The 16151-nt window shown below is 36.4% G+C and overlaps 1 protein-coding gene across 1 annotated transcript in view; it reads right to left on the bottom strand.

Moving 5' to 3' along the window:
* Window positions 1-16151, bottom strand: part of DHX40 (DEAH-box helicase 40) — a 53015-nt gene that overhangs the window by 34149 nt on the left and 2715 nt on the right. Inside the window, exons 4-10 of the mRNA XM_059997848.1 lie at window positions 14702-14821; window positions 14275-14502; window positions 13597-13663; window positions 12499-12630; window positions 3458-3557; window positions 1350-1436; window positions 1021-1203 (exon numbers count right to left, since the gene is read on the bottom strand). Of these exons, the coding sequence (XP_059853831.1) occupies window positions 1021-1203; window positions 1350-1436; window positions 3458-3557; window positions 12499-12630; window positions 13597-13663; window positions 14275-14502; window positions 14702-14821 (917 nt within the window). The remainder of the gene's footprint in view (window positions 1-1020; window positions 1204-1349; window positions 1437-3457; window positions 3558-12498; window positions 12631-13596; window positions 13664-14274; window positions 14503-14701; window positions 14822-16151) is intronic.

Genomic DNA, 16151 nt, shown 5'->3' on the forward strand with positions numbered 1-16151 from the left:
TTCCTCTTTCTAGGATTTATATTCTCATCTAGAAAATCTCTAGTCTCGGGATTTCCCTGGTGGTCCAGTAGGTAAGACGCCACACTCCCAATGCAGGGGGCCCGGGTTCAATCCCTGGCTGGGGAACTAGTTCCTGCATGCATGCCGCAACTAAGAGTCCACATGCTGCAACTAAGAATCCCACATGCTGCAACTAAAAAAATATCCCGCATGTCGCAACTAAACATGCCGCAACAAAGACCCGGCGCAGCCAAAATAAATAAATTTTAAAAAAAGAAGAAAACCTCTAGTCTTATGATAATAACTATAAAAAAATCTTAGATGGCTTTCTAAGAGTATACAATACATATTTGGATGCACCTAGTAATTACTTCCTTTCTTATTATGCATTTAAAGAAGGCATGGTCACCTTCTCTCAACGTTCCTCACACTTTAACATTTCCAATTAAGACCAAAATTAAAACCAAGATAATACTTGCTTTCATTATTTCTTCTACCATAAATTTCATAATATGAAATTTCAAGCCCCTACAATATTCTGTCCTATACTAATTATATTCTTTAACATTTAACTAATTTAACAGTTGTTCTATTTTTTGCTTCGTGTCGAATCTCGTTTCCCCATTATAATTTAAGCTTAGTGAAAGCAAAAACCTACTAAAGAGTATTATTCTGTCTCTCATCGTACTTGGTACCATGCTGGCCATACAAAAGATGCTACCAAAAAAAAAAAAAAACAACACTTTCTGAGTGGCATTAGGGTCACTGTACACCTTTCATTACAGATAAACAGTGGTCATTAAATTATCCAAATAAACATCAGCATGAAAACTCCATTAAGCCAAGGTTAGAATACGAGCAAGGGATCAAATCCCAGTAAAGCAATGCAAAGAAGCCCTGTATTTGGGTTTAGCTGAACCTTGAAACGTAGGGACATACGAGTCAAATACTTCAAAAAAATTTCTGAGGAATAACCTTACTCCCTAACAAATTTTTCTTTTTTTCAAGTTGTCTACATACCTTATTACGTCGTGTATGGCAAGGCACTTTAAGGTCAGAACTACGGATGTCAAACTAGTTCTCTTAATCTCAGGGATCACATGGTCAGGCATACACTGGTTCCAAAAATCTTTACTATAGATGCGAAAGCATTTTCCTGAGGAAGTCCTGCCAGCTCGGCCACTTCGCTGTAAGGCCTCACTCCTTTAGAAGAAAAAACAAACAAACAAAAAACAAAGTCCCCAAAATGTTCTGTGATTTTTCTAAGTAATTCACTTCCTTCCCCAAACCAATCAGAAATTATCTAATCAACTGTCCTTTGAACAAAAAGGCTTAACACAGAGACTTACTTTGAAATCGGAACCACCTCTAGGATGTCCAATCCTAGTCTGGGATTGTGATTTAACTGCTTCACGAAGCCACCGTCTACCACATATCTAAGTACAATGAAAAAAAGGTAAGTTTCTATAAAATAAGGAAAGACTTGTTAATTTTTAACCACTTTGGGTACTCCTTTTCTACCAAACGAACAACTACGTAACAACTTTTAAGTGTAAAACTTGAAAGTCAAGAAATTGGAAACCCCATACACTGCTACTGGAAACGTAAAATGGTTCAGCCAGTGTGGAAAATGGTTTGAAGCGTCCTCAAAACATTAAACATAGAATTACCATATGACCCAGAAGTTCCATTCCTAGGCTGAAATTTTCAAAAGAACTGAAAACAAGTACTCAACAAATACTTGTAGCCATATGTTCATAGTAGCACTGTAGGAGGACTATAAGAGCCAAAAGGTAGAAACAGCCTAAATGTCCATTAACCATTAAGGGACGAAAGGATGAACAAATTATGGTATACAAATACAACAGAATATTATTCAGCCACAGAAAGGAATGAAGTACTGATACATGCTACAACATGGATGAACCTCAAAAAACATGCTGAGTGGAAGAAACCAGGCACAAAAGGTAACACATTGTATGATTCCATTTATATGAGATACCTAGAATAGGATATCCATAGAAACAGAAAGGGGTGGTCGCCAGGGGCTGGGGTGGAGGCGCAAATGGGGAGCAACCCCTTAAAGTGTACAGGTGTTTATTTGGGGGTGATGAAATGTTTTAGAACTAGATAAAGGTAGTAGTTGCACAACATTATGTATGTAATAAATACTACTTAATTATTCACTTTTCAATGTTAATTTTATGTTCTCCCATTAAAAAAATAAACTTGAAAATCAGCTCTAAACCATTCTAACAGGTTCAGAACCTAATTCCAGTTAGCCTTTAACTATGCCACTTTAAGCCAACTAAACGGAGAATAAGTCAGGTAAAAAACTAAGTTAGGAACAGTATTAAGTCTATCATTCACTTAGGGAACATTCTGAAACATGCTATTTAATGACTTTTGCCTTTGCTGGAAACAGAAAATGGCAGAGCTTAATTTACTCAAGACAGCTGCTTACCTAAGCCCTTAATGAAACCATTATTTTTAAAGCAAAGAGAAAAGCAGAGGAAATTAAACTTCCTCTTAGATCTGGATGATCATTTTACCCAAAAGAAACATACAGGATCTCTGGGTCAGGTCCAGCCTTCCTGTGGCAGAGGCAGACTTAGTTAAGGACATAAAATATATTGGGTAAAAGATAAATATCGAGAAGGAATGTGGTTCAACAGTCTGAAAGAACTTCACATTAGCTATCAGTCTAGACTTAGACTGATAAGTGTTTCATTACAAAATTTACTCCAAAATTTGATGGCATCACTGATTACATTGAAAAATAAAAGTCCATTTCACAGAAGGGTGAAAAGCAAGCAACATTACCTCCAGATAAACACTTGGATATACAAAGCTTACTATGTGAAGTGGAGCTGACAGGTAAGAAGGGAATATCAGATCATCTTAGGTACCTGCTGGTAATGTAATATAGAAAAAACAAGTTTGGCTTCCCATTTAAAGAAACCCATGAAACATCACACATAATCTTAAATTTGGGAAGAGAAAGCTACATGTTACCAAGTACCAGTATTTTAAAAGTGTGAACAGGCTTCCCTGGTGGTGCAGTAGTTGAGAGTCCGCCTGCTGATGCAGGGGACACGGGTTCGTGCCCTGGTCCGGGAAGATCCCACATGCCGCGGAGCGGCTGGGCCCGTGAGCCATGGCCGCTGAGCCTGCGCGTCCGGAGCCTGTGCTCCGCAATGGGAGAGGCCACAATGGTGAGAGGCCCGCGTACCGCAAAAAAAAAAAAAAAAAAAAAAAAAAAAGTGTGAACAGAAATACTATGTGCACCTCCTACTCCATTTCCTATTCAGAGCAATCAATAATTACAAAATATGATAGGTGATTACAGGTTAAAAAAGTGAGAAGGGAATTAGTGGAGGGCACAGAGACACAAACTTAATGCTTTATGATTAGCTAAGTGGCTTCCTCGGCTTTAAAAGGAATTTTAAAGTTATACCTGATTCCATCTATTGTCAAAGATGTTGCAGAAATATTGGTGGATATGACGCATTTTCTAATTCCAGGTGGAGGTGGCAAAAATATTCTTCTCTGTTGATCTAAATTATATGTAAAGAGAAAATACTAATTTACAACATGCATTTGTCAAACTGAAGTTTTGAAAAACTCATTTCTTTTCATTAAAAGTTATTTTCTTCACTCTTTAATTATCTTGAATTCAAAATATAATAGCAAAAACTATTTTTCCTCATCTTTCACTATTAAGATCTCTAGATCCATGGCATCACAGATGATCATTGCTAAAATAAACCCTACAGCAGAGTCCTTTATACAGGTCATAGCTCCCTTAGAGACTATTTAAAAACTGTGGGCCTTGTCTCCATTAAAAGTCACATATGTACATACACAAAAAAATTTTCAAATAACAGGGTGTTTAGGACTCTGAAGTCTATCCATGGACAACAGATTAAGAACTTCTCTATGCTTTAAAGACTGATTAGCTAAGGCAGTTTTTACTTTTTCAGGTGTCTGCCCAATTCATCACTCCAACTCTAAACAAGTAACACCACCCTTATTTCCACTATCCACACATTCTGAAGGGTGGGCCTCAGCAGCGATGCTTATAGTATGATACCTTGCTCCTCTGGCCATAGTTTGTGGCACCAAAGATAAACATCTCCCTTCAACTGGGCCAGTCTCATTCTCCTGTGAATTTGGAATAAGGTCCAAGAGATGCTCAATTTGATTAAGCCAGTTTCTTGCAAAGAGAAAGAATTAACTTGTGAACCATAGGGAAGTGACTAGTATATATGCAGGAAAGCTAGTCTAAAGAGAATAAAAAATGAATCATCCATGAGAGTTCACAAGAGAGTATTTCTGGGTTGCTGGCAATTCTCAGGCCTGAGTGTAAAATAAGCAGAAAGGTGGATTTGACCAGACTTGCCCTCCTGACAGGTCAAGCAGAGAACAGGACAAGAGAGTTAATGTTTGCAAGGAAATGATTACGGCATAGGCAAAAGGAGATAAGTGATAAGACAAATCTCAATGCAATCTGAAAATTGTTGAATTAGGAACAGAAGAGTGAGCTGGCAGAGACAGGAAGTAATCATCAGAAAGAGGTTTAAAACTGAGATCAGAAATGAAGATAATGACAAAGTCTACAACGTTAAATTTTTGAAGGGGTGGCCATGGTGGGATGAAGGAAAAGATCACTTAAGCTAGAGAGGTCAAGCAAGGGATTTGGGTAGATCATCTATTTCAATGACATCCAAAAATTAGGAGTAATAATTCCAGGGAGTATACAAGTCAATCAATTGGGGTATGAAAAGAAATCATTAGCATGTCTATTTATATTTCTCATAACATCCTTTTAAACTTTTTATTTTATATGTGTTTACTATTTTATGTTATACATTAGAACAGTAAGTACATATATATCCTTTAAAAAGAGAAAAATTTTAAATGCCTGGCTGCAATTTCCACGAGATATTTGGAAATTTGTTCAGAAAATTCACTCTTTCTACCTGAACAACCTCAAGTTGTTTTCTTTTCAGCAGCCAAGAAAATCTTAACCAAACCTGTTTTTAAATAAAGTACAAAACCTGTTTCCAAAGAAAATTTTAAAAAGATCCATGTATCTGCAATATATAAAACAGACCAAAGTTGAACTATTATGAAGGGGAAAAGGAGTGGCACAGACAATCACAGTTTTAAAATTATGTTACTAGGCCAACTATCTCATTTTACAGATGAGAACACTAAAGCCCAGAGAGGTCAAGCAGCTTGCCCAGGATTTACATATAGACAGGCAAGTTTAAAACCAAGTCAAGTATTGCTGCTATTTTTCTAAAAATCATTCTGAAATTAATTTCACAAGTAAAAAAGTGCTAGAGGGCTTCCCTGGTGGCACAGTGGTTGAGAGTCCGCCTGCCGATGCAGGGGACACAGGTTCATGCCCCGGTCCGGGAAGATCCCACATGCCGCGGAGCAGCTGAGCCCGTGAGCCATGGCCGCTGAGCCTGCGCGTCCGGAGCCTGTGCTCCACAATGGGAGAGGCCACAACAGTGAGAGGCCTGCGTATCGCCAAAAAAAAAAAAAAAACGTGCTAGAAAGGCAGCTTACACGTAAGTGATAAAAATTATTTTTTAGGTGTTTCTTAGATTTAGGTAGCTCAGACGGTTCAAAGGAATCATATACTACTTTGCAGTTTAAGTTATATGTTTACACATTTATTTATTATTTATTGTCTATCTATTCTACTACAATGTAGCTCTGTAAGAATAAGGACTTTCTTTTATTGTTTGTGGTGGTAGTTACACAGGTATGTACATTGTCATTGTAGGTACATATGCCCAGTACCTACAATGGCTGGACCATAGAAAGTGCTCAGTAAAGTTCAATGAATTGATCAATTTAAAAATGCATGATATAAATAATAAATTGAGATCCTTCTACCTTTGAAATTCCACACTACCCTAAAATTTTACATAAATTAGAAATGTCCAGTCTGAGCATATTTATGAATAACTCTGTTTTTCAATTAACCCATGTTTAAAAGTACCTAATTTTAGTCTTCAGTTCAAGCAAAATTTCAGTTTATCATTTTGTCCACTACAGTCAATTAAAAAGTCCTGGGGCTTCCCTGGTGGTGCAGTGGTTGAGAGTCCACCTGCTGATGCAGGGGACACGGGTTCGTGCCCTGGTCCGGGAAGATCCCACATGCTGCTGAGCGGCTGGGCCCGTGAGCCATGGCCGCTGAGCCTGCGCGTCCAGAGCCTGTGCTCCGCAACGGGAGAGGCCACAACAGTGAGAGGCCCGCGTACCGCAAAAAAAAAAAAAAAGGCCTGAAACTGCTGTTTTTACAAGACTCACGTTTGTTTCACATTTACATTTTACCCACATACTTTCACCATATTCCACAAGTATAAACACATGCCAATTTTATGTTTGTTTATAAAGGTTTGGGAAAAAGTTAAATACATATATCCTAAAGCACATTCTCACTTTCCACAAAGAAAAAGGGAAACTGAATATTTTCATTAAGATGTAGCAATTCTCCTGATTACCCCCATGCACCTAATAAGGTACTAGAGTATAAATTAACGGTGGTGGGGGGGGATTGGCAAAGAGGCAGAAAGGTTTTCCAAAATCTACCAAGAAATAAGGATACTGAGGAGAGACCACTGAACGCTCTTAATGGAGTAATGCTACTAAGATACATGTACATGTACATGTACATGTACATATGTGACATATGTTAAGGCCAACTGAAACGTCCTCAAAGAATTTGTTCCAAATTGATCCCAAAGCAGAAACGTGTTTGAGAGAGAGAGAAAGTGTGTGTGTGTGTGTGTGTGTGTGTGTGTGTGTGTGTGAGAGAGAGAGAGAGAGAGAGAGAGAATATGTGTATAAAAGGAACATAAAGCTATAAACAGAAATTGTCAATCAAAGGGGGAAAAAAGATGATTCTGGAACAGAATAAAAGAGGTACAACACTGCTCAGCTCAAACTCTACCCCCCCCGAAGTCATTTTTTGGTAAGTCAAAAATATCTTGAGAATTCTCACTAATACAGCTGAAATCAAACTTCTGACATAGAGAAAAGGCTTGAGATAATCAGTAAGTGCAGTTGAAAAGATAAAGTAACTAGAAGGAAGCTAAAACATATGGAAGACATGCAATCCAACATAAGAATAATTGGTAACTCTGAAGTAGGAAACCAATAAATAGACAAGAGTTATATACAAAGATATAACCCAAGAGAATTTCCTTGAAATAAAGAATTGAATTTGCAGATCAAAAGAGCAACTAAGAATAATTTATCTTGTTTGTGGTGGTAGTTACACAGGTATATACATTGTCAAAACTCACTGAACTATATACTTAAAGCAGGCACAGTTTATTGTATGTAAATTATACCTCAATAAAGTTGATTTTTAAAAAGAGCACATAAAATTCCAGGACAATTTTACTATAAAACACTCAACACCAAAAAATATTCTAATTAAAAACTATTGAACTTTAAGGATAAAAATAGAAATTTTCAGGCAATCAGACAGAAAAAGCAAATCACTTACAAGGAGGGGAAAAAAAATCAGGTTGGCCTCAGACTTCTCCGCAGCAACATTCAATGCCAGAAGACAACTGGACAACGTCTACCAAGTTCTAAGGAAAAGAAAGTGTGACCCAAGAACATAAAACCCAGCCAAGATGTAGCTCAAATATAAAGGCAAAAGCCAGACATTCTTAAACAAAAGAACTACAAAAAAAAAAATAACACCCAAGAGCTCTTCTATTAAAAAAAAAAAAAAAAAAGGTTAAAATCTAGCCAATCTATAATTAACTGAAAGTAACTTAGAAATGGAAAAACCATGGTAAAAGGATTGATAGTAAATACTGAATACAACTGAACAATGTAAAAATAACTAACAAAAATCAGAAGGGGAGGATATAGAAGAATATCAGTACTTAAGTGCTCATCTTTCAAATCAGGCAACAGATAAGATCTCCAATCAAATATAGTCTAAAAAGAAGATATTAACTTCAGCTTAATATTTTTCATCCTTTTAAACTTTAAAGCACTCTTTTATAAAATATTATCTCATGTGGTAAAGAAAGATATTCTTGAAGTTAACAATTCCTTCAAGTAAATTCAAGAAAAATTAAATACTTTTTTAAAAAGCAGCTAATAGTATAATCTCTCTCTTAAAAAAAGTATTTGTCAACCTATCTAACTACTTACTTATCCTTCTATATGTACACACATACATACATACACACACACACACACACACACACACACACACACACAGATCTGAATAATGTTTTTTCTAATGTTAAAGACGGTTATTTCTGGATGGAGTTTGAGGTGATTTCTTTACTTTTACCTTTGTAAAACTGTACACTGCTTGAATTCTTTATAATGAAACTGTATTATTTTCCCTCAATTGAATAATTTTTCTTAAAAGAGAGACACCAACTATTAGTTCTGCATAGTGGAAAATGGATTTTTTTTGTACTTTTCTATACTTTTAAAACTTCTACAAAGGGCAAAAAAGAAAAATGAAGGAGCATATGTAAAATAAATCCATTTTTGTTAAAAAAAAACACTAAACAATAAAATATATCTAAATGCATAAATAAAAAGGTCAGAACAATATGCCTCAAAATATTAATACTGATTATCACTTAATCATGTTGGTGGCATCTGAGTAAGTTTATTTTTCTTTGCTGATTTTATTGTTTTTAAAAAGTATATATTTCTTTTTAAGACAAAAGAAAATTTTTCCCATTTGGGGAGACTCCACATAGACTAAAAGTTTTTATGTGAAACTCATTAGCCTTATTCCCCCACATCTTTAATCTTATCATTTAAGGAAACTATCTTAGACACTTGGTACTTGCTATATTGAAGTAATAGCTTTGGTTTGCAAGCAGAAGGAAAAAAAACTATTTTTGGATTTATGCAATAATCTGAATGAGTAGGTTTTCCCCTTTTAAAATGTTGTACACTAATCCAAGGTAAAACTCCTCTCCTTTTCTTCATCTATTCTGGAAACACATGTACTGTTAGATTCTCCACTACTGAATAAATAACCAGTTATCAAATGTAGATTCACCATGTGACCTCAGGAACATCACTTAGCCTCTATCTGTAAAATAAAAAAATCTGATTATGCAAATATATATATATGGGTATATGTGCATTTTTCTAGAAAAACAGCCAGGCTTTCATTACTTAAAAATAAAAATCTGAGATCCCCACCCTCCACAAAAGGCTAAGAAGCACTGAATTAGATAATTACGTCAGTGCTAAAAGTGTCTAATTCCATGCAAATAACTGTCACTTATGAAGTAACAGGTATATTTCAGTTCATAAATTTTTGTGAGGGTTCAGCTTTCCCTAAATGCATGACCAACCTGAAGGAGTGTAAGACCTAAACAAAAAGGGGGAAGTCAGAAGAGGGAAAAGGTTTGAGAGAAACAAGAAAAAGGTTCAGACATAGTGTTTGGTGTAAGACATTAATAGAATATCCAGCAGAAAGTAAAAAATCTGGAACTCAATTTAACAAATACTTAGTCAGGACTTTTTCAGTGTTTAGTACTTGACCTCAGGAAGTTCACAATCTCATAGAAGGGATGAGAAAATCGTAACACAAGATAAATGTGTTAAGTGCCACAAGAGATACAGTAAAGCACAATGAGGTTCAAATGAAGAAGAGAGAAAAACCAGCTGTGAGGAGGGAAATCAGGAAAGGTTCTTATGGAGTTGGTTGCACTTGTGAAACAAAATAGCATATTTCAACCAGTGAAAGGGGAGAATAAAAGGGAAAGGAGGAGTACAAGTTCAGGAAAGAGCAAACACAGAGTCACAAAAATGTTGTGGGAAGAAAAGGAATCAAAAATCTCTCTTACATTTTGAGTTTGAGTGAACATTGCAAAGGCTGGGGCTTGGGGGAGTTCAGCCCAGGGAGCAGGGTCACATGACCCTGGTAGTACAAGGGATACCACAGCACCTCTTCACATTTGACAGATGAGAATTTTTTATGTCAAGTAGGGAGGTATTTTAAGATGTCCCTTTGAAACAGTCAGCCACCCTCATGGCTAGCCCAGAAATAAGAGCAAATATAAAATATCCACCTCATAATTTTTACTTATTCACTAAACCTAGGTCCATTTGTACCCCCTCACTCCAGGCTATAAGCAGGAAACTCTTCTTCCCACTCCTCACTCCCCAGTGCAAGTTTTCTGTTCCTGAAGCTAACAGGAAATAAAGGAAATAACATGATAATGTTATGTGTCTCTCCCCACAACCCAAAGTAGCAATAATAAAGAAAATAAGTGCTATATTGTATTTACCAGGCTTAGAAAGAAAGCCTTAGATCCCAGGAACCTGCCACCCTCTCCCTACTTCATCCAACTCCACCTCACCCATTACTTAGTACCTCATCAGCTCCATCTGAATGCCTCTTTGCACTGTTATAAACTGCTACAATAAATATTGTTATGATCTTAATGGATCACCAGTAGCTCACCCTTACAGTGTCCTTGGAACCGGAAGGGAAACTAAAATGAACAAACAAAACCCTTTAATAATGGCTCTACTCACACCCAATCCCACATCTTTACCATTTACGCATATACACCAACAAAGAAAATCACATACACTGGGAATTAGGGCTGAAAGCTGGTAGAAGTCATACTGGAAGGATAATGAATACCAAGTTATTAAGTTCGCATTATAATTCAGTTGGCAATAGGAAATGGATGAAGGTACCCAACAGGAGACTGACACAATCAGAGCTGTGCTTTTGGAAGATTATGTTTATCATGGCAGGTAGGATGGTAGATTAAATCAGGGAAAACAAGTTAGCAGGATATGTTAACAGCTCAGGAAAGCAAACTGAGGATCCCAATTCTAATGATGACAATGAGAAAAAAAAAAAGAAAAATGAGTGATCTGGACAAGATAAAGGTAAAAGAAAACCTGTAGGAGTTGCCACTTGTTTGGATTGTATGATCTAGGATGCACAGATCAGAAAGCCCTGTGAGACCCACCAGGTCTAGAGTGCAGGAGACTGAACTAGAGACAGCTTTCAGGAGTCATCACAAAGTGACAGATGAATCCTAGGAGCCAACCTCTCCAAAACAGAGAATTCTAAGAAAACAGCAAGCTAAGGATGAAACCTTAGGGAACAGTCACATTCAGAAGGGAACAAAGGCCAGGGAGCGTGGGAAGACAGCAGCCTTATAGAAATAGTGGTCAGGAGAACCAAATAATTATCCTAAACAACAGCATTTAAGGAGACTTATATTAACACAAAATCAAAATACAAATAGAAAAAAGCCATGGTATTTGAGGAACAGGAGGTCACTAGCAACCTTTAATAGTACAAAAACTGAATTTCAGGAAGATAATCAAGAAGCAATGGCAGATAGAGAACATTATTTTCAATATGGCAGTAAAATGGAAAGAATGAAATTATTTACTTTATATAGAAAAAGAAAAAATATATATATTGTTAATAGTTAACAACAAAGCAACTGCAACAGGTTTTGAATTATCTTATCAGTTATAAAGTAAATTATAAAAGTTAGTAGATAAAATCTCAAAAAAAACAATGAGAACATTAAATATCTAATAATGACCCTACAAATTCCCTTTAAGTTGTAAAAATCTAAAATAGATCTCAATGTTGAGAGCAAGGGCCCAATATCATCACAAAAAAGATTTCCAAAATAGCACATGGTCTATGGTTATTTACCAACACATATATTCCTGAACATTTTTCGTTAATATAAGGATAAGAACCACCTACTCAACAAAAACAAAACTACACGTAAAATATAAAAACATTTAAATGCTTTTTGCGTTACATTAAATGCTAATCCCAATCAAACTTCAAATAGGAGGCTGCAGGTTAACTTCCCTTTGCTTTTACAAGTCAAATTCCATAATAAAATAGTTTTATAAAACAAATTCTAAACCTCATTCAACAATATTATGAACAAATAGAATAAGAGTTTGCATTTGCTCTTTGAACTTAAAAAAGAACATCGCACTTGAAAAGTAGACTAATGTGTGTAGCTACATAAAAAGAAAACAATCCACTGGTTTGTTTCAGATATATAAGGATATACAAAATTTCTAGAAATTCCGTGGCAGTGGCAAATCAGATTTGACTTATGGTACTACTATCAAGGAATTATAGCCTTAATTTCAAAAAATTACCAACAATATTTTTGTTCTGCTGGGATAAGACATAGGCCACTCTTAACAATAGTAAGGGGGATAGATGTCCAAGGTCTTGAAAAAGTGAATGTGAAAAGATTTCAAGAAAAAAAAAACACTTCTCTCAAAGGGATGCTGATTGGTTCTCCTAATGCTCTGTTTCTTGATCTGGGTGTTGGTTACAAAGGTGAGTTCACTTTGTGAAATTCACTGACCTAAACACCTAAGATCTGAACACTGTTCTGTATACATGTTATTATTCAATGAAAAGTTTTAAAAATCAAATTTTCTGTTCTAGTGAGGAATTACCTGTTGTCATAGATCCATAACACGGCAATATTAGCAAGCCATCTAGAGTGGTATCTTGGACATCATAATCATAATCAACAGACTCTGCCATCTGAAAAAGTAACTCACAACTTTTTTCGATTTCAAACTGACCTGAAATGAGGGGAGAAAATAATGTCAGCAACTGAACAGCAAAATCAATTTAAGAATAAAAAAAAACCCTTCTAGATTAATATTGGTTTTACATAATAGTTATTTTAAATCTCTCATTTGATCTAAGGTAGATGAACACATAAATTGTACTCAATCTCAACAATAATAAAATTAAAAATAGAAGAAAGTTTCCAAGGAATTTAAATCTCTAAAGGAATAAAAATGTTTATAGTCATAAAGCCTTTCATCTTGCTAATATGGTATATTTGAGGAAGACTCAATAAAGTTAATCATTACCATAGGGGAGGCTAGTCCAGGAGATACTACATTTAGGTGTATTTCAAAATGCTTAATTAAGTACCTCAAAAAGGCTAAGAGATTGTTACAATGTCTCACTTCTGACAGGGGTACAAGGCAGTGTAGGAGGTGAGCCATGAAATTACTCATATCTGTTAGTAGGATGCTGCTACTTGAAAAATCACACTAGTCTGAGATTTAACTATTTCTATTTTTGACCTCCAAAAAAGGCTTGTCTACGAGACATGGATTCTACACCTTATGTACTGCTACCACACAGTACCATCCCACCACTCAAAGAAGAAAGGAGCTAGTAGTATGTCTTTTGAAATAATGAAATTAATCATTCAGATCCAGGACTGTTTAGTGTGGTTAACAGCTCTATATAAGATAGAGTAATAAAAATATTAATATTTTACCGTTTAATATCTTTCTACTAAAAGTCAGTGTATTTTACCTATGTTTACTAATGAGACTCATGGTTTTTAGGGCAGTGTAGAATTACCTTATATATCTTGTAATAGATATAATATCTAAAACTACTCAGAAAATCATAAAAGGCTAGGATAACATGAGTAGAGCCTAGATTTTCCAACAAAGGTAACAATCATGGTGCCCCGCTCCCTTGTACAAATAGTAAACTTTTAAAACCTGGTACTGAATGCTCACCAGTCAGAAAAACCAAGATGTCTCCAGCCATTTCATTCAAATGGATATCCATGGTCACTTTCACAATCTAAAGCAAGAAACACAAGCATAATATGCTAGTGGAAATACAGTCCCCCCACCACCACCACCTCCCCTAGTTCCACAGAAAAATTAAACTTGATTCTCGAAAGTCCTAGGACCTGGGACTTCCCTGGTGGTCCAGTGGTAATGAATCCACCTTCCAATGCAGGGGATGTGGGTTCAATCCCTGGTCAGGCAACTAAGATCCCACATGCCGCGGGGCAACTAAGCCCCGCGGCATGTGGGATCTTAGTTAGTAGCTCACAACTACTGAGCTTGCATGCCTCAACTAGAGCCTGCGTGCTGCAAACTACAGAGCCCACGTGCCCTGGAGCCTGCGTGCAAACCACAACTAGAGAGAAGCCCGTGCACCACAAAGAAGAGCCCACACGCCACAACAAAAGATCCTGCGTGCCTCAATGAAGATCTTGCGTGCTGCAACTAAGACCCGACACAGCCAAAAATAAGTAAATAAATAAATAATAAATCTTTTTTAAAAAAAGTCCTAGGACCTATGAGGGCTGCCATTAAAATAATAGAGACAAATAAATTATCAAACTACTCAATCAACTAGAATCATAGATATAGAAAAGACATAAAAAGGATGCCAAGTAATACCGCTTGAATATATGCAGTATTTTCTCTATCTCGTGGACCAATCAAATTGCAGAATTTTTCTCTGACCGGATAAAGCCTTCCAGGTATATCAAATATTGGACAATTTCCAAAGAATGCAGAGAGCTTGGCTAATTCCATAGTTGCTGACATCACTACCACCTTTAAATGCTCTTTCCTATTAGGAGACTTCTCCTGAAACAGCTTCTTCAATAAACCAAATAAGATGTCCTGAAAGAAAAGTAAATTTCTAATAAGTCACAAGTGTACATAACAACCAATTTATTTTAAATATTTTGCTCTCCTAACCAAAGGATTCCCATTTGAATAGATTAAAATGTAAGTAAGAGAAGGTAATTCACTATACAGTACAAAGCTACCCAAAAGAAGTAAACTGTCTAATAAATAACCGATACAGTAAAATACTCACTGTAGTTAGAGTTCTCTCATGGGCTTCATCCAATATAATGACACTGAACTTGGTAAGATTTGGATCTCCCAGAATATGTTTCAGTAAACATCCATCAGTCATGTACTTGATTGCTGTTTCCTAATGTTCAAACAGCAGAGTACACTAACATATACATAAAAATAAAATCACAGAAATTCATCCCTGCTTTGCAAACTAAATTTTCCCCCTCAGATGTACAGATATTAAGTGATCAAACTAATCTGATGAAATAAGAGTACATAAAAAAGTCTAATAACATGTCTACTAACATGGATGGTAAATTACGAAACTTGTGATCTATACAGAGACAGGGATAAGGAACTAAGGTGAATATTCTGGAATAAAGCAAACAAAAGTGACCAATAAGGAAATACAATGAAGTCAGTGGAAAGTGGTTAAGATAATGTAATGATTTCAGATGAGCAAGTTGTGGGAAAACAATAATGAAATGGAATTCATCTCCCTGTCTCAGCTGCTATTTTAGAAGACTCAAGAGAAAAGGTAGGTGCACCATTTCTCTCACTCTCTTCTTCCTTGACCACTTTCCTGTTACAAAAATAGGGTCAGTCGACTAGAATTAAAACAAGGTGAGAGGGCTTCCCTGGTGGTGCAGTGGTTGAGAGTCCGCCTGCCGATGCAGTGGACACGGGTTCGTGCCCCGATCTGGGAAGATCCCACATGCCGCGGAGCGGCTGGGCCCGTGAGCCATGGCTGCTGAGCCTGTGCGTCCAGAGCCTGTGCTCCGCAACGGGAGAGGCCACAACAGTGAGAGGCCTGCGTACCGCCAAAAAAAAAACAAAACAACAACAACAAAAAAAACCACGCTGAGAGTAAGGTCCAGAGGAGGAGTTAACAGCAATGATATCCATAAAACAAAGGAAGAAAAAAAGAAAGAAAAATCCCCAGCAGTGACCACTAGGAAGGCAAAGACAGTATTTGGGGGAGTCATTCTTTGCCACTGTTGATGGCCATTCCTATCAGGGACCATAGGCAAATCAGAGATTGTTTTGTATCTGGTACAGGATTAAGAAATCCTGAAGGAATATAAATTGTAACTATGAACTATTGCCATGAATACAGAAGATGCTCAATAAATACTTGATCAATGACTTTGTTCATTAAGCTGTCAGTTTTCCACTGACTTCAAGACTATAACTGTACAATATGGATGAACCTTGAAAACTTCAGCTAAATGAAATAAGCCAGACACAAAGGACAAAATATTGTACGATTCCACTTGTACAGGGTACTTAGAATATGGAAATGTATACAGACATAAAGCAGAATAGAAGTTACCAGGGACTAGGGGCGGGGAGATGTGAATGTGGAGCTACTGTTTAGTAGATACAGAGTTTTTGTTTGGGATGGTGAAAACATTCTGAAAATAGATAGCAGTAGTGGTTACACAACACTATGAATGAACTTAATG

The sequence above is a fragment of the Delphinus delphis genome, chromosome 19 (genome assembly GCF_949987515.2).
Source record: "Delphinus delphis chromosome 19, mDelDel1.2, whole genome shotgun sequence".
NCBI classification, from domain to species: domain Eukaryota; kingdom Metazoa; phylum Chordata; class Mammalia; order Artiodactyla; family Delphinidae; genus Delphinus; species Delphinus delphis.